This window comes from Pyrus communis, chromosome 8 (assembly GCF_041283825.1).
Source record: "Pyrus communis isolate YQ-2024b chromosome 8, ASM4128382v1, whole genome shotgun sequence".
Lineage (NCBI taxonomy): Eukaryota > Viridiplantae > Streptophyta > Magnoliopsida > Rosales > Rosaceae > Pyrus > Pyrus communis.
Window position 1 is genome coordinate 4,257,362 of NC_142572.1, and position 22,631 is coordinate 4,279,992.

General features: G+C 40.6%; 4 protein-coding genes across 4 annotated transcripts; 3 read left to right on the plus strand and 1 right to left on the minus strand.

Moving 5' to 3' along the window:
- The first annotated feature begins 9,767 nt into the window (after positions 1 to 9,767).
- On the plus strand, positions 9,768 to 12,337 carry LOC137716916 (14-3-3-like protein B). Its single transcript, XM_068456266.2, has 4 exons — positions 9,768 to 10,506; positions 10,603 to 10,725; positions 11,877 to 11,993; positions 12,083 to 12,337. Exons 1-4 carry the CDS (start codon positions 10,009 to 10,011, stop codon positions 12,101 to 12,103), a joined length of 759 nt encoding a protein of 252 aa, XP_068312367.2. The 5' UTR covers positions 9,768 to 10,008; the 3' UTR covers positions 12,104 to 12,337.
- A 422-nt stretch (positions 12,338 to 12,759) lies between these two features.
- Positions 12,760 to 15,594, minus strand: LOC137716917 (protein CutA, chloroplastic). The gene is made up of 6 exons (XM_068456268.2): positions 15,361 to 15,594; positions 15,155 to 15,267; positions 14,354 to 14,416; positions 13,581 to 13,612; positions 13,323 to 13,417; positions 12,760 to 13,067 (listed from the first exon to the last, which is right to left on the minus strand). Exons 1-6 carry the CDS (start codon positions 15,552 to 15,554, stop codon positions 12,986 to 12,988), a joined length of 579 nt encoding a protein of 192 aa, XP_068312369.1. The 5' UTR covers positions 15,555 to 15,594; the 3' UTR covers positions 12,760 to 12,985.
- A 638-nt stretch (positions 15,595 to 16,232) lies between these two features.
- On the plus strand, positions 16,233 to 17,448 carry LOC137717151 (F-box/LRR-repeat protein 13). Its single transcript, XM_088698433.1, is given in 2 exon segments — positions 16,233 to 16,352; positions 16,747 to 17,448. A coding segment is annotated over 1 exon segment (669 nt). The 5' UTR covers positions 16,233 to 16,352; positions 16,747 to 16,779.
- A 21-nt stretch (positions 17,449 to 17,469) lies between these two features.
- Positions 17,470 to 19,144, plus strand: LOC137718611 (putative F-box/FBD/LRR-repeat protein At1g78760). The gene is made up of 4 exons (XM_088698435.1): positions 17,470 to 17,694; positions 18,348 to 18,473; positions 18,864 to 18,896; positions 19,006 to 19,144. Exons 1-4 carry the CDS (start codon positions 17,470 to 17,472, stop codon positions 19,009 to 19,011), a joined length of 390 nt encoding a protein of 129 aa, XP_088554561.1. The 3' UTR covers positions 19,012 to 19,144.
- The last annotated feature ends 3,487 nt before the right edge of the window (positions 19,145 to 22,631 follow it).

Genomic DNA, 22,631 nt, shown 5'->3' on the forward strand with positions numbered 1-22,631 from the left:
TATGAATACCACTTACATGGCACTTACCTGTGCGTCCTCAGCACCCAATATGCATATATATGTATGCCACTACTAATGCGTGCAATGATGCATAAACGATAATAATAACATGCATGGCATAAGGCAAATAACCCTTTTTAAATCAATTTCTGGGAATATAAATGTATATAGGTATATACGGAAAACAAAAGCCCACTCACTGGTATGTAGAAGGGTCGTAGCCCCCCTGCCTCGCGTGTGCACGTTCATCCTCGGCGTACGTGTCACCTGTCTCAAAACTCAAAACTCGGCCAACTTCGAACCAGGCCTTCCCGACGTCCAAATTCGTCCAACGAGCTACTCCGACGCTCCTTAGGACCTCACCAACACATCTACAAGCTTCAAATGTCCAAAAACTAAGTAAATTAATGTTGCATGAACAGTACTCAAATCGGAGTTTAAGAAAGCGACGTGAAAACGTCGATGTTCTTACCTGAAAAGGGTATCACTGGACTCCTCACAGCCTCACCAACTCGATGGTGTCCTTGGTTCCCTCGATCTGTCCAGATTTGAGGGATTGTGTGAGTGTCCGTACGTTTTTTTTTTTTGAAGAAGAAGAATAATAGAGGACTCGGGGGGGGGGGAGAGGGAGAGAGAGAATGACAGAGGGTGAGGGAGAGTGAGACAGTGTGGGTGTGTGGCCCAACACATGTCCACACCACACAAAACATCCCACAACGTGACAAAAACGAACTAGGGGCAATAAGGTAATTTCACACGTGCGTTTTAATAATCCCGGGACGGGATGTCACAACCTTCCCACCTTAAAAGAATTTCGTCCTGAAATTCAAAACAACCCAGTAACAACCCCTAGTGGTCAAAGAACAAACGAGGATACAAATCCCTTATCCGATCTTCTGTCTCCCACGTAGCTTCCTCAACTGAATGATTCCTCCACAAAACTTTCACCAAATTCACTGTCTTGTTCCTCAGAACCTTCTCTTTCCAATCAATGATCGTCACCGGTTCCTCGTCATACGTCAAATCTGGATTAGGTATCACGTGAGACGGATCAGCAACATAGTGTCGGAGCATAGACACGTGAAAAACATTATGCACTCTAGCCAACTCCGGAGGCAACTCCAACCTGTAAGCTACCTCACCAACTCGTTATGTGACCATGTATGGTCCGATGTATCTGGGACTCAACTTCCCCTTTTTCCCAAATCGTACGACACCTCTCCACGGTGAAAGCTTCAAAAATACCCAGTCTCCGACATCATATGTTCTGTCCGTAGCATGCCGATCCGCTAGACTCTTCTGCCTGTCCTGGGCTGCTTTCAGGTTAGACTTGATCACCTGAACATTCTGAGTAGTCTCCTCGACAATCTCTGGACCTACTAAAACTCTCTCGCCAACCTCTGACCAACACAACGGTGTGCGACAAGCTCTGCCATACAAGGCCTCAAATGGCGCCATGCCAATGCTCGAATGAAAACTGTTGTTGTAGGCAAATTCCATCAAATCCAACCGCTGATGCCAAGCGTCACCAAACTGCAACACCGAAGCTCGCAGCATATCCTCCAAAGTCTGAATAGTTCTCTCTGACTGTCCGTCTGTCTGTGGATGATACGCCGTACTGTAAAGTAATCTCGTGCCCAAAGCTTCCTGAAAAGCCACCCAAAACTTCGATGTGAATCGTGGATCACGAACCGAGACAATACTCACAGGGACACCATGGTACTTCACAACCTTTGAGATAAACAACTCCGCTAAACGGCTTAAGGAATACTTCTCTCTCACTGGAATAAAATGAGCCGACTTAGTGAGCCGATCAACGATCACCCAAATGCCGTCAAAGCCATTTTGTGTACGCGGCAACTTGTACACAAAATCCATGGTGATATTTTCCCATTTCCACTCTGGAACGGGAAGCGGCTGCAACAACCCAAACGGCTTCTTCCTCTCTGCTTTAACCTGCTGACAAACAGCACATTTGCTCACATACTCGGCTATCTCCCTCTTCATACCCGGCCAATAATAAAACGGTCGAATGGTATGATACATTTTAGTAGCTCCTGGATGCATGGCATAAGCCGAAATATGTGCTTCATCGAGAATTTCTTTCTTCAACTCCACACTATTAGGCACGAACATTCTACCTTCTAGTATTAACATGCCATCCGAATCACGAACTCTGAGGTCTCGCCTCCTTCCTTGCTCTCGAGCTTGAATAAGTTCTTGAGTCTCTTGATCAGCTACCTGAACTTCAAGCACCCGATCAACAAGTATCGGCCGAACTTGGAAATTAGCAAGTAGCGCCACTTCTCGATCTTCGGCTTTTAGCCTTACTCCCGTAGCACGCAAGTCCACCAAAAGAGGAGCACGACTAGCGTACAACGCATTAATACGGCCCTGTGACTTCCTGCTAAGTGCATCAGCCATTACGTTCGCACGACCAGGATGATAATCAATCGTGCAATCGTAATCGCTGAGCAACTCCAACCACCTCCGCTGACGAAGATTAAGCTCATTCTGAGTAAAAAGATATTGGAGACTCTTGTGATCTGTAAAGATCCTGCACTTCTCTCCGTAAAGATAGTGTCTTCACAACTTCAACGCAAAAATGATAGCAGCCAACTCCAAATCATGTGTAGGGTAATTCATCTCATGAGGTTTCAACTGCCGCGAAGCATAAGCAATCACCCTACCATGCTGCATCAACACACATCCCAGACCATTCAAGGAAGCATCGCTATAAACCTCGAAATCACCACTATCGTCTGGAAGTGCCAAAACAGGTGCATGAGTGAGACAATGCTTCAATTGCTGGAAACTCTGCTCACACCTATCATCCCACTCAAATTTAACATCCTTCCTCGTTAACCTCGTCAGTGGTAAGGCAATCACCGAGAAATCCTTAACGAATCTCCGATAATACCCCGCCAAACCAAGGAAACTTCTCACCTCGGTGACGGTTCGCGGTTGCTCCCAACTCTCTACAGCTGCAACCTTCTGAGGGTCCACCAAAATACCTTGAGCAGAAATAATGTGTCCCAAGAACGCAACTTGGTCTAACCAGAATTGGCACTTGCTAAACTTAGCATACAACTGGCGTTCCCTCAACCTCTTCAACACCAAAGTAAGATGTCGAACATGCTCCGCTTTCGACTTAGAATACACCAGAATATCGTCGATGAAGACAATAACAAACCTATCCAGATAAGGCTGAAACACCCGGTTCATTAAATCCATAAAGGCAGCTGGTGCATTCGTCAACCCAAATGGCATAACCAGAAATTCGTAATGACCGTAACGAGTCCTGAACGTCGTCTTAGGGACATCATCCCTACTGATCTTCAGCTGATAGTAACCAGACCTCAAGTCTATCTTAGAGAATACACAAGCACCTCTCAGCTGATCGAACAAATCATCTATACGAGGCAATGGATAACGGTTTTTAATCGTCACCCGATTGAGTTGCCTGTAGTCGATGCACAGCCTCAAAGTTCCATCCTTCTTCCTCACAAACAGAACTGGAGCGCCCCAAGGCGAAGTACTAGGCTGAATAAATCCCTTGTCCACTAACTCCTGCAACTGAACCTTCAATTCCCGCAACTCCGCGGGAGCCATACGATAAGGAGTTAAAGAAATAGGATTTGTACCTGGAATCAACTCAATGGTGAACTCCACATCTCGCTCTGGGGGTAAACCAGGTAAATCCTCGGGAAAAACATCAGGGAAATGTCTGACCACTCTCACATCCTCAACTCTGTTAGGAACAGCTTCATCTAGCACTACGTGAGCTAGGTACCCCTGACAACCTTTAGATAACAACTTTTTCGCTCGCAGCGCCGAAATAACGCCATGTCTCACCCCACTCTGCTCACCCACGAAAGTAACCACAGGTAGTCCAGGTCGGTGAAACGTAACTACTTTCCCGTAACAGTCAATGTTGTCACGATAGAAGTGCAACCAATCCGTGCCCAGAATCACATCAAAGTCCACAATATCTAACGGGATAAGATCGGCTGTCAAAGCAACACCCTCTACGATCACTGGACATCCTGGGTACACACAATCTACGACACAACTCTCTCCTCTAGGCATAACAACCTCTAAATCATACCCTAGAGGTGTGGGGCGAGGTTGCGTTACTTGAGCAAACGTATGAGAAATTACGGAATGTGTAGCTCCACAATCAATTAAGACTCTAGCAAAACAACCAAGAATGTTCAACGTACCCATAATCAAGTCCGGGTTGTTCTGAGCGTCCTGCAGAGAAATATTGTGAAGACGCCCCTGTTCCTGCTGACGCCCGCCGCGGCCTCTGCTCGCCTGAACGCCGCGTCCCTGAGCACCACACCCCTGACTGGGCTGGCCCGACTGTCTCGAAGACCCTGCACTGCTAGTGGCAATCTCCCCCTGCTGATACTGTCCTCCCTGATACCACTGTGAACCACCCGCTGGAGCTGGAGGATACGGCATATAGCCGCCTGAATACTGGGGATAGCCACCCTGGGAATAGGGATCCTGGGGATACTGATATTGCCCCGGAGCATAAGGGACAGCATCACCCTGATAGTGGTAAGCACCACCTCGACCCGTCTGGCCGTAACTACTAGGACCCTGGATCTGCTGGAGTGGTGCAGGTGGTGGCATAAAGGTCTGCTGTGGTTTCTGCTGCTGCTGACCCTGGGGACAATTCGCCGCTCTATGTCCCACCTGTCCACATGTGAAGCAACCGTTGCTACCACGTCTACACTCACCGAAATGCCGGTTTTTACACCTGCGGCAAATAGGGGCTCTGCCTCGACCACCATCGCCCTGCCTCTGGCCTCTAGCGCCACCAGAAAATCTACCTCCACGACCCTGTCCAGTGGCACTGAAGCCGCCACTCGAAGAACTCGAGCTAGCACCACCCCTCTTGAAATTCTGAGTCTGACGGGGCCCGAGCGATGCCTGACCCTTGCCTTTGTCATCTTTCTTCTGGTTGCCGTCATTCTCTTCATCAGTGTCGCTCGACATATTCTCGAAGTCCTCGATCCTCAACAGTATCTCATAGAAGTCCCGGTAAGTCTCGCTGTGGACTGTAGACGCCATAGAACGCCACTTCTTCTTGGTGCCCAAACGGAAAAGACGGAGCATCTCCGCCGGATTACCAGCGACATCAGGATGGTAACGAGACAAGTCCGTAAACTTGCGATAATACTCATTCGCCGACATCTTCCGCTGTTTTAGCTCGGTAAACTCCTGCTTCTTACGGTCAATGTACTCAGGGGGCACATACCTTCTCCTAAACAACTCCGTAAAAACATTCCAATCAGTCCTCTGATCCGGAGTCAACCTACGAAGCTCCTGCTCCCACCAAGCTGCCGACTCCGTATCCAGAAACCATGCGGTCGTCTCGACCCACCTCTCCATAGGCAAGTTCCCCTGATTATGCAGCACACGGAAAGTCTTCTCTATGTGTTCTAGCCAGCGTTCTGCGCCCTCATGCCCCTCACTGCCCTTAAACTTATCCAACTTCAAATTGTACATAGTCTCCAGAGGAGTCCTCTGGGGAGGGCGCATCACTGACTGAAGGGCTGTAGCAAAAGCTTCCCCCAACTGGGTAATATCGGGGAAAATAGGCTCAGAAGAGCGACGGGGTTCTCGACGAGGCGGCATAGTTCTGACAGAAGACACCAAAATTATTAGAATACTCACAAGGACACAGGACTGCCAAACTTAGGCTCTGATACCAAACTGACACACCCCGACCGAGATCAGAGCGTGCTGGCCGTCACACGAAGGTGACGTAGCCATGTGCACGTGCGGAAGCTAATAAAGTAGTAATATAAAAGTACGAATAATTAAAACTAGCATACAAGGTACTAAAACAAGTGCTAGTAAGTGAGATACAATTTCAGAGCAGGTCTATAGCAGCCCAAACGAAAAAAGACAACAGTAGTACGCCCGAAGGCGACCCTACAATGGGGAGTGTCTGTCAGAAATGCCGGAAAGCCCTCAGGGGAAACCACCGCAACGACTAAGCAACTAGAACCTGGAGGGGCGCAAAACAAAAGCGTGAGTGGGCAAAAACAAAGCTCTTTGAAAACCATTTAGCAAAATACATTCTAACCTCGCCGTAAAACCTGTATACTTCCCAGAAAATAAACATATAACCGTATGTATAAACATGCAAAACATGCTCAAGGGTATGCCAATCATGCTCAAGATATGCCATGCCAAAGCCTCAATATGAATGTAAGTGCCCAGGTATAAATCATATCAACATCATAACATCTGGCAGCCGGAGTCACCTAACGTGACCTGTACGGCTGCATCTAGAGCTCAAATCTCAACTCTATAACTGAACCTGCCCACGAGTCGGAACCACTCAAGGTGGTCTGTACGACAGGCCTGGGTGTAACATATATATACGCTCTAGTGCTACGATCACGTGAAGGCTGTGCGAATAATCGCGAGTCACCTACGAGTCGGAACCACCTAATGTGGTCTGTACGACAGGCCTATGCACCTAACTTGGATCCAAGCTGAGCGTGTGGTGCGGGAGGTGAACATCACGTGAAGGACTGTGCCCTACTCTGGGCGGGAGCACTATCACCGGGGGTGCAGGTTATGAGCTCTCTAAGTCTCTCAAACTACTGCTGAAAGTAAATATGAATACCACTTACCTGGCACTTACCTGTGCGTCCTCAGCACCCAATATGCATATATATGTATGCCACTACTAATGCGTGCAATGATGCATAAACGATAATAATAACATGTATGGCATAAGGCAAATAACCCTTTTTAAATCAATTTCTGGGAATATAAATGTATATAGGTATATACGGAAAACAAAAGCCCACTCACTGGTATGTAGAAGGGTCGTAGCCCCCCTGCCTCGCGTGTGCACGTTCGTCCTCGGGGTACGTGTCACCTGTCTCAAAACTCAAAACTCGGCCAACTTCGAACCAGGCCTTCCCGACGTCCAAATTCGTCCAACGAGCTACTCCGACGCTCCTTAGGACCTCACCAACACATCTACAAGCTTCAAATGTCCAAAAACTAAGTAAATTAATGTTGCATGAACAGTACTCAAATCGGAGTTTAAGAAAGCGACGTGAAAACGTCGATGTTCTTACCTGAAAAGGGTATCACTGGACTCCTTACAGCCTCACCAACTCGATGGTGTCCTTGGTTCCCTCGATCTGTCCAGGTTTGAGGGATTGTGTGAGTGTCCGTACGTTTTTTTTTTTTTGAAGAAGAAGAATAGAGGACTCGGGGGGGGGGGGAGAGGGAGAGAGAGAGAATGACAGAGGGTGAGGGAGAGTGAGACAGTGTGGGTGTGTGGCCCAACACATGTCCACACCACACAAAACATCCCACAACGTGATAAAAACGAACTAGGGGCAATAAGGTAATTTTATACGTGCGTTTTAATAATCCCGGGACGGGATGTCACAAATAAAATCTTAAAATTTCTATTCTTTTCTATCATTGAGTGCACTTAAAGGACAAAATAAAATAATTTGTTTATGAAAATAGCAATGATTGAGATGGAGACATCATGCTTTCATCTAAAAGTTTTGCCATATTAGATGGTCATCTACGAGATTCAAATTAAATACCTCTTATTTTTTTAACAAACGATATTATCTACACTAAGGTAATATAGTTTAGATTTGCTTTTGATAAGAATCGAATATAAAATCTTTCACTTACAAATAAAGAAAAATATAACTAAATTAGTGACAGTCCATCTTTCAAGGTTAATTGTAAGCTATTGATGTGCACAGTAATCCCAATTTTTTCTTGGAGAACTGTAGTCTTAACTATGAAGAACAAATTTATTTGGATTGACCAAAATGTTCTAATAAAAAAAAAAATTAGAAAACAATAAATTTAAAAATGAATTATTTGAAATTGTTTTCCTTCTTTCATTCTTATCCAATTCTTGGAATAATAGACAACTTTGCCTTATAAACGTCATCGAAATTCCTAGATTCGGGAAGCACTCCATCCAAATATTACTATGTTATTCAGCTCAAGTGTTTGTGATACTCGTATTATTAGTAACAAATTATAGTTCTTTAAAATTAATTTTGAGACGTCCCCTGTTACGCATAAATATATCCGAATAAGCGTTTTTGACGATTTACCACACACCCAATTTTCACTTTTAATGTGAATGGACCACTTTTATCTCTATCTTAAAAATTTCGCCTAAACAACGACACGCGAATACACAAAAGGACAATTTTCGGCACAACATTAACAACAAAATTGCAGGGGCTCTATTTAGCTTATGTTGCATGAGTTAGGGTAAACGGTAAACCCAATTTTTACCCCAAGTTATTTAGAGCATTTCCATCCATCCAAAAAAGGCAAAGGGCAAGGGCAATTTTATTGCCCAAAATCCGCCAAAGTGGCCCCAGCTAATCATAATACGTCAGGCAATTGCTGGGCTCTACCAAGACGTTGTGTTATCTCTAACCGAAAAAGAATCAAAGATTATTTTAACCCACTGATCTTGTAAGATATTAATATTTTAATAAATCATACATTAAAGTGGCCCCAAACCTTAAAAAGGCAAGGCTAGGGCAAGGACAATTGTATTGCCCAAAATCCACCGAAGTGGCCCTAGCGGCTCAAAATATGGTAGGCAATTGCTGGGCTCCACCAAGCCTGTTGGAATGCCTGGCCTTCAATTGTCAGGACTTGCGCCAGCAAGCATTAGACGACATCAGCGTGATGTCAAAAGTGAGTCGACGGGTCCTGCGACCACAAGGTAAGACATAGTCCAACGACTTTCCAACGAGTTGAGGATTTGAACCGTTGGATTTTCAAACGTAAAAGAATTTGAAAATTTAATTATTGTGCCACGTGGCACAACCCGGTGCTCCTGATTTCTAATGAATATAGAAATCAACGGCCATGATTAATCCAACGAGTGGTATTGCTCCTACGGGTTTTGAAAATGAAAAGAGAAAAATTAGTAAGTACATGAACTTGACGAAATATATAACGCAAATTCACCGATGTAGCTCAACTTAAAAAAATATAAAAATAAAATGGAGTTGGATGATAGGTTGTCAAAAATCTTCTTGGGGTGGTATTTGTGTTAATTGGTGTAAACTAGGTTTTCATCTGTCTATTTTCTCCTCATAAAATGTCCAAGTTCTAACCTTAAACTAGGTTTCGATCTTTTGTTTTCCATTTCTCTTAAAATTGAACTAATCACTAACATTACGTGGTAATTATCAATTGGACCGTTTGTTAATCATATATCACAACGATGATACTCTTAAAATTTTCTTTTGAACAACCAATAAGATTACTAGAACGCTATATTAGTTGCAAGAGAATTTCTCGCACCGGCCAAACTCTATAAACTTTTTTATCTTTTGTTTTGTCATGCCACCTACTTCATACCTATTTAGTCTCAAGTCACTAAAGTTCCAACAAATGTCCAACAATTTTTCCAAAGCGTGACAAAGCAGATGGTTAATGGCAGGCATTGACGGCATAGAGAAAAAGGCAAAACGACATTGTTCCCAACGATAACCTAAAATTAAAAAAAATTTAAAAAAATAAAATAAAAAGTTAATTTATGAAAGTGAAAAATTAAAAAATTTGATAAGGACGCAAATTATGGTTTTCTAATAAACAAAAAAATGAGATATCAGATTCGGTGCTCTGAGTTGGTAAGTTTGATTGACTGTGATCACAGGCAGAGTAAAATCATAACCTATCTAGAGTCCAGGCTCAAAAGGAATGAATATCGGTAATTTACCGTCAGCTGTATTTAAAAAAAAAAAAAAATTAAAAAAAATTGAAAAATGATGACTGGCATTTCCATTTCCGCAATAACCACCTTGAGCTTATCTGTATCTTTGTGCCAGCACCAACTCTCGAATCCCTTTGGGCCCCTTTCCGCTTCTTTTAATCCCCGCCTTCTCCCCCTCTCTTTTTCTCAGACATTTTCACAAACACCTCACGCGCAATCGCCGAGCTCGTCTTCCAACACCCGTTCCGATGGCTTCCGTTGTCCCCGATAACCTCACCAGGGAGCAGTACGTGTACCTGGCGAAGCTCTCCGAGCAAGCGGAGCGCTATGAGGAGATGGTCCAGTTCATGGAGAAGCTGGTCGTTGGTTCGACTCCGGCCGCCGAGCTGACCGTCGAGGAGCGCAACCTTCTCTCCGTCGCGTACAAGAACGTGATCGGCTCGCTCCGTGCCGCCTGGCGCATCGTGTCGTCGATCGAGCAGAAGGAGGAGGGCCGGAAGAACGAGGAACACGTGGTGCTTGTCAAGGAGTACAGATCCAAGGTCGAGTCCGAGCTCTCTGATGTCTGCGCTAGCATATTGAAGCTCTTGGACTCCAATCTCGTGCCGTCGGCGTCGGCCAGTGAGTCCAAGGTCTTCTATCTGAAGATGAAGGGCGACTACCACCGCTACATGGCGGAGTTCAAGTCCGCCGAGGAGAGAAAGACTGCTGCTGAGGACACCATGCTTGCTTACAAGGCTGCCCAGGTAACGGCGTCGTCTCGATTCTCATAAAGTTTTGACCTTTTGAACATCTGGGTTTTTACAATTTGAGGGTTTTGAGGTTTAATTTGGTGTGTGAAGGACATAGCGCTTGCGGATCTGTCACCAACTCATCCAATAAGATTGGGTCTGGCACTGAATTTCTCAGTGTTCTACTATGAGATTCTCAATCAGTCTGATAAAGCTTGCAGCATGGCCAAACAGGTAACTTTCCTATCTCACTATAATCTTGTTAGAATCTTGGAAGTGCTTCTGGGAAAGCCATAATCACTTCTGAGGTATGTGCTTCTCTCTTAAACCATAATTGAGTTATGTAGAAGCACGTTGGAGGTGTTTCTCCATCTCTTGAATGATTTGGTAAGTGATTTTATGGGTGTGCTTCTCCTCGAAAAGTGATTCTGGCCTTCCCAGAACCACTTCCAAACGGGCCCATTACGATTTTGCGATGTTGCTTTTCATTCTTTCTTTGTACTATTTTAGTGAATTTCGTTAGGATGTGTTACAGTGTTGTCTCGCTGCGTAAGTGTTTTATATGATATCAACTTTCTTATTTAATATTTACTTAAGCAAAGCTTGTATGAATTGGTTTCTGTATGTTCTATTTATAGGCACCAAATCTGAATAATTCACGATACGAAATGGGTTTGGGTTGTTTACTTTGTGGGGAAAGGACTTTAAAATCTCTCGTAAAAGTTTTGGTGATACTTAACATAGTTGCTCTTTGACATGTTGTGTGTTCTAGTCGTTATTTCCATGTTTGCTGTACTGAAAGTTAGATGAATTATTGAGGTGATCATTGTTTATTATTAAAAGAAATTATCCCCATGCGTTTGGCAGTGGGCAGTGTCTTGAAAATCTTGTTGGATTGGTGCTATTTTATACGTGTCTGTCGAGTTGTTTTGTCAAATTGCAAAATTGTTATATCCTTTGATGGTTGAAACTTGAATGGTTTGCTTGATATTAGTTTTTTTTTTTTTTTTTTTTGTTGTTGTTGGTAATCCATTGGGGAATCAAACTTGGGATCTCTTCCAATGTTCGGAAGAGAGGTACGACTAAACCAAGAGCTAGTTGGTAGATTACTTAAATTTTATATTGTATCGCCTGCATACCGATCCTTTTCGTTACCCAACTTTCAGCAGATGATGAAATGAAACATATTCTGTGAGACATGCCACAGTAAGTCACGATGGAAAATACTTGATTGCTTCCTGACATTCATGCATTTAAAAAGCTTGAAGATTAAAACTTCGTCTTGTTAAGTTTTTGTGTACTTGAGATGTGTGGTTGTAGCTGTGTGCCTTCCTTTTGAAATGGTCTATTTATCTTCTAAGATGCTTTGTATTGTGAATAATTAGGCATTTGAGGAAGCTATTGCTGAGCTAGACACTCTGGGAGAAGAATCATACAAGGACAGCACTCTAATCATGCAACTTCTAAGGGACAACCTCACTCTTTGGACTTCTGATGCTTCGGTTAGCCCCGCCTTAACTCCTCTCTCTCCCCCTCTCAAGATTGATGATGATCTGTTTTATATGTTATTTTTTATGTTGTGTTTATGCAGGACCAGTTGGACGAGGCATAGAGGGCAGCGAAAGGCGGAAAGGCCACATTCGTCCTCTGGAGGAGCCTCGGTGGGCATTGAATGCCATTTTCCTGTGCTGATTGGAAGAAAGTGTGTTAATTTGTACATTGTTCCGCAACGTTGATACTGAACTTGTTTTCAAATTTGTCTTTTAAATGATTTGTGATGGATAGAATTTGATGTTGACAGCAACCAGCTTTTTTTAATCTAAGTTTGGATTACGGGGTGAGATAATCAAGGATGACAAGATAGAAAATTTTATTTTCATTGGATTAATCGATATTTTGACAGACCATCGGATACCTCGATACCTCGTTACATGGATTAGTAACTTTTCTTGCATTAGGAAAAGTAACGTGGATGGATTTTTAACCATTTCGTTTTAAGTTTTCACCAAAATGTTGTTTGGTAAGTGGGTAACTGATTTCAATTTTTGATTTTCAGAGAGATGAAACCGTTTTCAAAATCAATTTCAGTTTTCGCTTTCGTTTTCACTCCCTTTTTATCATTCACCAATTCCATGTCACAAAACAGGCATCGCACCCATCTCAAAATTCAATAACTAAAACCCTTTGACTTAGATTAGGCCGCTCGACTCTTGTTGGTTCTTTCTAAAAAAGACGATGAGGAGACACACAATACCATGGAGGGCTAGATTTAACTGATAAAAAGTCCATATATCATCTTAGAAAAACCAACAGGAAACCCGACAGCGATAAGTAATTCCTGGTTTCAACTGTACCACTATGAAAACATCATGCAGCTTGTTTTATTTGCACACATACTTACACATAGATAAACACCATTCGAACCATCTGCTTGCCTCCTTCAAGAAACACTCCAACGGTTCTATGTACTTGATCCGTTATAAGAAGCTTTGAGTCAGTCCCTTGTGCTGTTTTTGATCCATTCTAGGTACGGGAGACTGCCTGCGTTGATAGGTAAGGCAATAACTTCCGGAACACTGATAAACGAGAAAACAAGAAAAGAGAGAGAGGTCAGTCTTAGCAGAGGGGATTACAGGGTGCAGAAACATTCTGAATCTACAAGGTAGGATTTGTGGCAACGGTTCTGGCTGAAGGGACTAGGCATAGGGTCTGGTCTATAAGTTACGTAGAGCGTTGTGGCTGCCACAATCTTCCAATTATTTGGAATTTTCAGCTTGCAACTAAGTTATAACAATTATAAGAAATTTATTCTGCAGAAGCTTTGAGCTTACTCGTATGGATGGTTTGCCTTGACATGCGCGGTCAAAGCTTCAAAAAGGGATTGCCTTGTCTTGATTATAAGAAGTTCTTCAGAATCTGTCTGGACCTATCCACGAATAAGAAAAGGTGAAATAAGCACACACATATTTTCCATATCTCGTGCTTTACTTATGAAACTGTACAAATTTCAAAGCAACAAATAGCTTGTGAACAATCCACATTGGAAGGGTTATTAAGGGTATCTCTGCACCCTTCTCTACGATCTGTACCTCTCCTTTCCACTCATAGATGGACTCAATGCCTGCATTCACAATATTCAACATGAATCAGACAAGAAATACGAGCTTGATGCAAGTTGTATGCAAGAATGTTAATGAGGAAATTCATAAGTTCAGTTGTCAATTCAAAGATTACAATGCAAATATCAATATCAATGGAAGGGAGGACACGAGAATCTTATTTTAAAGGACACAAATAACAGTTCAAGTAGATAGCACGCATGTTAACAAGTACATAGCCTGGCCAATCCAAGCAAACATTGATGTTCCTTCCATACTAAACAATTAACCAAGGCATTCAAAACTTAAGTAGTCCACACATTGTAATCATGATCTAGCAGTAACAAAAAAACATAGGCGAGAAACAAAAAAAGGTTCCCCGGGGGAGGGGGTTGATAAATAAGGTACACAATCTATAAGTATGAACTAAGTTCCACAACCATGTTTTAGCAGATGGTACAAGAAATAAGATGTTTGGCACTTTGGCTTACTCCAAGTCAGATGGTTGGTGTTGACCCGAAAATTATGATTATTCAGACATAAAAAAAACTAAATTATCAACTTGCACAATTTGTGTTCAGTCTTTCCATCATTATTTTGCTTTCCCAGAAAAAGAGGTCAGTAATATCATCGGAACAAGCAAATGTAAATTTAACAGCCCATGCTCTTTGGAATATATACAGATGACATGAATTGGTCTGCAACAAAAGCAGTAGGCAAAACAATATACAAGCATAATGTAAGGATTAATATGAAGCACATACCTGGCACTAGGTTAACACAGGCTGCAAGTTTTTCTCTGACCAAGCTTTCAGCCAACTTCTTTCCTGCAGAAAGATAGTATGTCATAAAAAATAAAATAAGTAAAGTAGCTTTAGCTTCAGTCTTCCAAACCTTAAACGAAAGTTTGGTAGTTGTGAAATTTCGAAGCTATGAGAAAAGCATGCAACACATAAAATTGAGGAGGGCTAACCAAACCTACTGTATGTCTCAAAGAAAAAAAAATGAGACTGAAGGTGTAACCCATGTGCATTGTTTATTATTGGAGTGTCAACTAAATATATCACAATACGTGGAAAACAAATTCAGAATGCTTTCTTCATAAATCCAATTACTGGACTCTCAACCGGAAAGCAAAATCTAAGTACTTGTTGCTTGTAAGCATTATAACATGTTCAAGTTAAATTCTAGTGACCTAAAATTCGCACATTGCAAAGTTAGCAGGATGGTTCAAAATACTGAATCACATTGGTGCATCCAATTTTTATGTGCTTTCCTGTGGAAGATATTGCCATATTTTCCCCAAACTTGCAGATATCCATTCACTAGAAATGCCACGAAAATCGCCTATTTGCCAAAGAACGCTCAAGACAAAGTATCCACGCAGACTGCAGTCAAATCATCATAATTTCACACAAAAATTCAACCATATACTCATCATGTTTCTCAATAATTAAGCACCCAATGACGAAAATCATAATCTTTTCGAAAACAAAACAAAACCCAAATCAAAAAAATGCAAAACAAAGAAAACCCATTAATCATTTTGATCAATAAATACTAACCTACTTCTCTGCTGGGCACAGTCACATAAACAACAATGCTTGGAACAGTAGTATCGCTACTCCCTTCCATTCTCACAGAACCAACGCCTGCTGATTGGCTCCCAAACTTTGATCTATAAACCCACAACACAGTAAACAATGAAATTAAATAAAAAAAACCCTTTCTGCATCAGAGACCGAAGGAGAAGAAGGAGGCGGTGGCGTACCTCAAGAGAGGGGTAAAAGGGAGAGACTGAGCGGTGCCCGTTCTGAAGGCGGAGAAGGAGAGAGTGGGAAGGAGGTTGGAGATGCCCAAGGTGAATACGCAGAATGCTCCCACCAGGGGAAGACGGCGTCGAATTGTGGCGGAGGAGGAGATGGTTCGAAGGGCGTCGGCTCTGCAGCAGAGTGTAGAAGCCATTTGTGGAGGAGCGGTTGGCGGGTATGTATACTTTTGTTGGGCGTCATCATTAAGCATGTTTGGGATTCGTTACTTGATGCTCAAACCCGGGATAACATAATCCCAACAGCCAAGCAATTCTAATTTTCCCTTGAGAGTGGCGGTTATCATTCTTAGATTTGGGCCACTGGGCCCAATTGTATTTCAACTGGGCCGTAAGGAAACAGATTACCATTTGGGCCTAGCATTTTTTTTGTCGATTGCGCCTAGCATGTAGAAATTAGGTTTTTTTTTTTATAACAAGAATATTATCTACACGAAAAAGGAAGAGTGAACTTAATTTCATAATGGATTATCAATAATGAAATTCAAATTTTGTTTTGACAATAATCGAATTTAAGATTTCTAACTTACAAATAAAGAGGATGGGGAAGTGGGGTAATCCTTACAATGAGCTTACCATAATACTTAATACTGTGGTTCAATTTCACGTTTGACGAAAATTAAACCTAAAATCTTTTACATACAAATGAATGAAAAAAATATCACTAATCGTAGTATTAAGTGGCTTAAATTGGTTTATTTTCTCTCTTCTTGAAATTATACACCAAGGACGAAAAGGAGAAGCGTGGGAAAGGTTCAGACTTCGGTTTTCCATTTGAGAGTTGCAGCTGCGCCGTTTGGCGAGTGCTCTTTATCCTTCTACCCATTTCATACCATTTTCCCTCCGTTTCTCGGCAACCAATCAGGTCTTACAACTATTCACTGGTTAGACTAGCATCTTTTCGGATCACCTCAGAAGCTCCTATCAGTTTCCAGGTACTTCTTCCCATCTTTGAATCCCTTACCATCTGTTTGGTTACCAAGAAAACTGTCAGAGGCAAAAATATAGATAGAAAATTGGAGCTTTATCTTTGTCTAGGTCTGCAGCAAGTAATAATTTCTGTAAACTTCTCTTCATTATGAACAGGGGTTTCTAGAATTTTATTGATAAAGGGGAAAATAATACTGTTGGCAATTCCTTGGAAAATTATGAAATGAAGTATTTGGAGAATACATTTGGATTTCGTATATTGTCTTTAATTTTCTCTGTAACCAAACAGATCTAGGAGTTTTTGTTTACCATTTAGTTTTCGATTCAAATGTGGTGAGACTTGTATTTTGCCATGCTTCTGTTTCATGTAACTAATACAGAAAACATATGAAATTTTAGGTAGAGAAGCGTCTGAAGATATCAAAATTATAAATGGGTTCGAAGTCCAAGCGTGCTTCAAGACTTAAAGATAGGATCAGCGACTTACCGGATTCAGTTCTTTGTCACATACTTTCCCTTGTTCCAATAAAATATTCTGTGAGGACTAATGTTTTGTCTACAAGATGGAAGAACATGTGGGCCGCTGTTCCGAATATAGATTTGGACAATGAGGATTTTCCCAACTATCATGGTTTTACGATGTTTGTTGATCGTGTACTTCTCTTCCGTGGCTCATCCGACATTGAAAATTTTCGTCTTGATTGTCACTGTATGGGGGATTTCCCTCGTATTGATGCTTGGATTCGCACAGCCATTATGCGTAATGTTGCTGAACTTGATCTTTGTGTTGAACCACATGAGCAGAATATTTTTGAGTTGCCTAAAGGCCTTTTCATGTGCAAAACACTGAGGGTTCTGAAGTTGATGTCAAGTTTTGTTACCAATACACCCACGTCATGATGCTTACCAAGTCTCAAAAGCCTTTCTGTTACAGTTAGGTATCCTGATAACGACCTGATAGAAAAGTTTTTGTCTCGCTGCCGTGCAGTTGAAGATTTAACTATAAATGAAGTTGTTGGAGAACATGAAGTTTGGAATTTCAATAACTCTGCACTTGGACTGAAGACCTTAAGAATAGATTTGGAAACTGCCCCTGATTGAGGAGATGTTTGTGATTTGGCTATGAATAACGAGTGCATTGATGCGCCAAAGCTTGAAAACTTTGATTACGAGCAGATTTTCTTGTCAAATTGTGTATTGGAGAATGCAAAATCCCTGGTCAAAGCCACTATTCATTTCGATGAACATTTTTCTTGTGAATGTCCTGTCCATGCTAGCCGCGTAACTACTCTTCTGCTACAAATTTGTAACGTTAAATGTCTGTCTCTTGCGGCACATTGTTTGGAGGTAAGTGTGCTCTTGTTTCTTACAATATGTTTGGTAGAGAGGATTATATTTGATAAGGAAAGAAGAGGGTGGTTGACAAAGGGGCAAGAAAATATAGATGCTGCATATTTTCTGCAAAGAAGGAAGGGCCTATGACTTTCATTTCCTTCAAATTGGATAGGTTGAACTTAAAACAGTTTTGTAATTGTGAAGATTATTGTACCCTTTTTCACTCAAGACCCAATGAGGAAAAGTTTTTGCATCTTTTCTTCCATGATATCCTAAACTACACAAGGGATTGACACATCATTGCATCCTTTCATCATCCATTCTACTTGCCCTATTGATAATTCTTATCATTTTTTGTCACACCAGCCATGGTGTTTGTAACTTGCAGCCCTCTACTTTGTTTATTTATAGTTGGAAATTGTGAGGGCGAGCCTTGGCACAACAGAAAAGTTCCTCCTTTGTGACCGAAAGGTCACGGGTTCAAGTCATGGAAACAGTCTCTTTGCAAAGTAAGGGTAAGGCTGCATACGATACTTTCCCTCCGACCCTCACAAAGCTGGGAGCCTTGTTGGCTTGGGGTTGCCCTTATAGTTAGAAATTGTATAGATGCATTAGTATATGTTTTAACTACTACTCTAGTTTCTAATACTCTATTTTTTATGAAGGTCTGTCAGCTGCCTGCTTTTGCTAATTTGAGCCAACTGAAGCTAGTTCTTAATGCTTGCTATTCTTGGTGGGCAGAGTTCCTCCAGAGATCACCCGTTCTGGAATATCTTGTCTTAGACTTTGATGTAAGACATATAGATTTATGCTACGGAACACCAACTTGCAGCTCTTAGGCTGAGTTTTTGGATGAGGGTTTTCCTAGTTCCCAGGGATTGATGTCAAGTTATTAAAGAATGGACCACAAAATGCAACATAGAAGGGATTAGAAAAACCTCCATGATCATTACATAGGCATATGAGAGGGATTTGCTAATCCCTACTTGGGAGGTGTCATCTACAAACCTCTCTCACATGCCTTTGTAATGCTCAAGGAAGGCTTTTCTAATCCCCTCCGAATAACATTTTATGATCCACTACTTCATAAGTTGACATCAATCTGTTGGGACTTGGAAAACTCTTATCCAAACATAGCCTTAATGATTCTCATTTCATTCATTCTTTTAAATCACTGTCAGGTCTTCAGTAGTTGTGGTTTTGAATCTGAGCTGGTACGAGAATACCCACATTTTCAATTCAAGTTGCCAAGGGTTCGATGGAATCCGCCAGATTTTGTGCCTAGTTGTTTGCTGACGCACCTTAGGACTATCTGTATAACAGGATTAATGGGAAGGCCGCATGAGATGGAAGTGGCAAAATTTTTGCTAGAAAATGTAAAGGTTTTGGAAAAGAATGACAATACATACCTGTCGTGGTATTTTGCGTACGAGGAAGGAATTATACAAGAAGTTTTTGATGTTTCATCAGGGTTCGAACACATGCGAGGTTGAATTTCCCTAAGATGTAGATTTTTCTCATTCACAAGGATCTATCTTTGAAGTTCGAGTGGTCTAGAATGATACTGTCATCAAAGTTGTAAAAGCACAAGTTTTGTTGATCTTTTGATTAATCTATTTGTAGTACAACTTTCTTCCACACTACGTTGTGATCGACACTCACGACGTCGGTTTCCGATCCTATTAGTTTACAATTTCTATCAGATATGAGATGTATGAAGCCCATTTGTTCAATAGAATGAATTAAGTATATTTTGGGTCATGCCTTAGATTTCATGTTTCTTCTCAACAACTCTGCTTTGCTTTCTATTGGGCTGTGGAGGGTTCCACCAGCCCCTTGCATTGGGTTTATTTTCATTACATTTGTATGGGAGTCATGCATGCAGGTAAGAATACGATGACCATTTAGCATATGTTTAGGATGGAAGATTATCTTTTAAGGATCTTCAAGTCTCTTGCAAAAAAAACATAATATTGGCATTGAAAGCATAATGATTCTATTAGTAATAGCAAATTTGTTTTTAATACGAGCGACATTCATACTCTAAATTACATTTAAGAGGGGCAATTTGAACACATAATACAGTGGAGGAAGACACTAATCACCGTAGCAATCCACCACTTGCAGTAATTGTAAATCCTTTTATTTGAGGTATTGGGAGAAACTAATTGCAGGGGATATTGTTGTTTGATGCAAAAACATTGATCACCAATTCCTAATTCAAGCCTATCTGAATATAAGATTGAAGATACTGATCCTAATTCTATTTGCATTTCTTTCGTTGGAGTTCTATAGTGCATATTTCACAAGCTCGCAATCTCTTTCCATAAAAGTTAAAACTCTTCAACCTTAGTAAAATCATTTCCAAAGTGCTTGTTGATTAGCAAAGTAATAGCAGTTAGTTCTGACATGGAGTATTGTTAAGTTGTGTTTTACATACATCATCCAATTCCCTTATGTTTAATTACTCATCGAGCCACTACTAACATGATAATTTGAAATGATAATACACAATCTAACTAATAAACAACTAGTAAAGTCATATTAAAAATATTATATATAAAACCGATTAGAAACGAAAAGATGTGATTACAAACCAAGCAAAGACATGACTGAATAAACAAGTGTGAATACTACAAATTGCGATTATACTGATCCTAGCTAGGAGCATCAATTTGAAGCGCAACATTTTGTGGCATGCTTTGACATTTTGTTAAATGGTTTTTGGCATCTCCAAATTTTGGTAGTGAGAGTGCACTTGATTTACCCAACACAGATCATGGACTGGGATTCTCAATATTTGACAAATTTCCCCATTCCCAAACATATGGTTGGAAAACAGAATCCCAAAGGCATATATAAGACCATCTCCAACCGATCCGATCAGAGATAGCTCAACAAGCATATTAGAAAAACTCATTTAAAACGATCCAATGCAGCATATGAAAATGTCGAAGCAACCGTACGGCCTCTAAAAATACTGTTCAAAATGAGGTTTCAATATTTTTAAGCATCAGTTTATGGAAACTCAACGGTGCTTCGAAAATTTGAGTTCTGAACGACCTCCAAATTTTCAGACTTACTTAAGAAAACCATGTATATCTCTCAAATGCGTATTCAACGCCATATTTGTGCATGTCTCAACTATTGCACTGTGCGATCAGTTAATCAGGTGAATAAAATTGCCCTTAAGTATTTATCCAAAGTTCAAAGCCCATATGAGTTTTCTAATATTTGAGAATTAAGTATGATAAAGATAGAGTGGGCCTTGCATGCCATCTCAATCTAGTTTAGAAAATAATTTATTATTGCTAAGAGCAGGAGGCCAAATGAGATTTTCCAAAGATGATATGAAATTGGGATCAAAATCCTCTCCTGCGCTTAGGAGGTTAAGTCTTTTAAGTAAATTACACGGATCGTTAAATCAAAATTCAACGGTTATAAATAGGAAGTTCCTCTAAAAATTATAATAATTATAACAGTTGGATTTTAATCCAACGAACCATGTGATTTGCTTAGGAGGTCTAAGCTCAAGAGAGAATCCTGATTCATTGCACGAGAGGCACGAAAAGGGGGGACGCGTGGACCCCAATCTTGTGCCACGTGGACTTCTTATTTTTGATCGATGGCTGTGGGCTTGTAGTGGAGACACAGAAGACGCGGCGGATGTTCTGGTTTCGATCGATGGCGGACCACGGCTTTGCTGCTGCAGCAGTAACAAATAATAGTAATAAATGACCAAATAATAAATAATAGTAATAAATGACCAAAATTAAAAGAAATGTCAAAAATGCCACATAGACATATAACAATAACAAATGACGTACTATTTACTCCAACCGAGATGTCAAAATTGATATGGAAAAGAAGACTAAGCTGACATGGACAAAGAGACGTCAAATTTGAAATTGTCTTCAAATATGATTTTTGCTATTTCCAAAGGCATTCCACTTGCCTTACCTTAAATGCTAGCACATTTAAGTATTATTTTATTATTTTTAAACCAATAACAACTCAACTTTTATTATTTTTGTTTGAAAAAAAACATTAATGAAGCAATAAATTTTGGCATATTCGGGGGAAGGAAAATATTAAAAATATATCAAATTGCCAAGTCAACCATCAAATTAAAATTTATCGTTTAAATTTGACATCTTCTTTAGAGATGCTCTTACATTTTAATTAACAATTTTCAACTTACTTTCTCACTTAGGTCTTGTTAGAAAACTCTTTCCAGTTGGTTTTGTCAGTCAAAGGATGCTGCTTATAAGTTAAATTAATTAATGAAATGGTGAATCTCAAGGTCTTTTGGTTTTCAACGTCTAGCACTTCTTCACATATTCATTTTAACTTTCCTCACACATTCTGTCAATTTATTGATTCAATACAATTGTCAGAAATTAAGAGAGGTGTATAGAAGGTAAAAAATAACGTGTGGATAGAACTATCCCTAATAAATGTAATTTTAAGCCAAGTTTATTAGAAGACTACACATTCATTTTAACTTTCCTCACACATTTTGTCAATTTATTCGAGTCAATACAATTGCCACAAATTAAGAGGGGTGTATGGAAGATAAAAAATAACGTGTGGATAAAACTATCCCTAGTAAATGCAATTTTAAGCCAAGTTTATTAGAAGACTACTATTATTTTCGGTTGTAAATTGTATATCTATTTGTGTCTATCTTCACGCAAGACATAAATAGATACACAACTTGTTTACAAGGCTGATTGTCACGAGATCAAGCCAATTAGTAATCGGAGTATTATTAAAGATTTTTAATTATCTCTTGATTATCTCTTGTTGCATAAGATACAAAATAATATACAAGTAGATTCTCAATTGTATTAATTAAGAAGGAACACGAATTCTATTGATTATAAACAATGACTCGATCTCCATCACTTCCCATGAACTTCTAGCAGTGAAAAAGAATAACAATATAT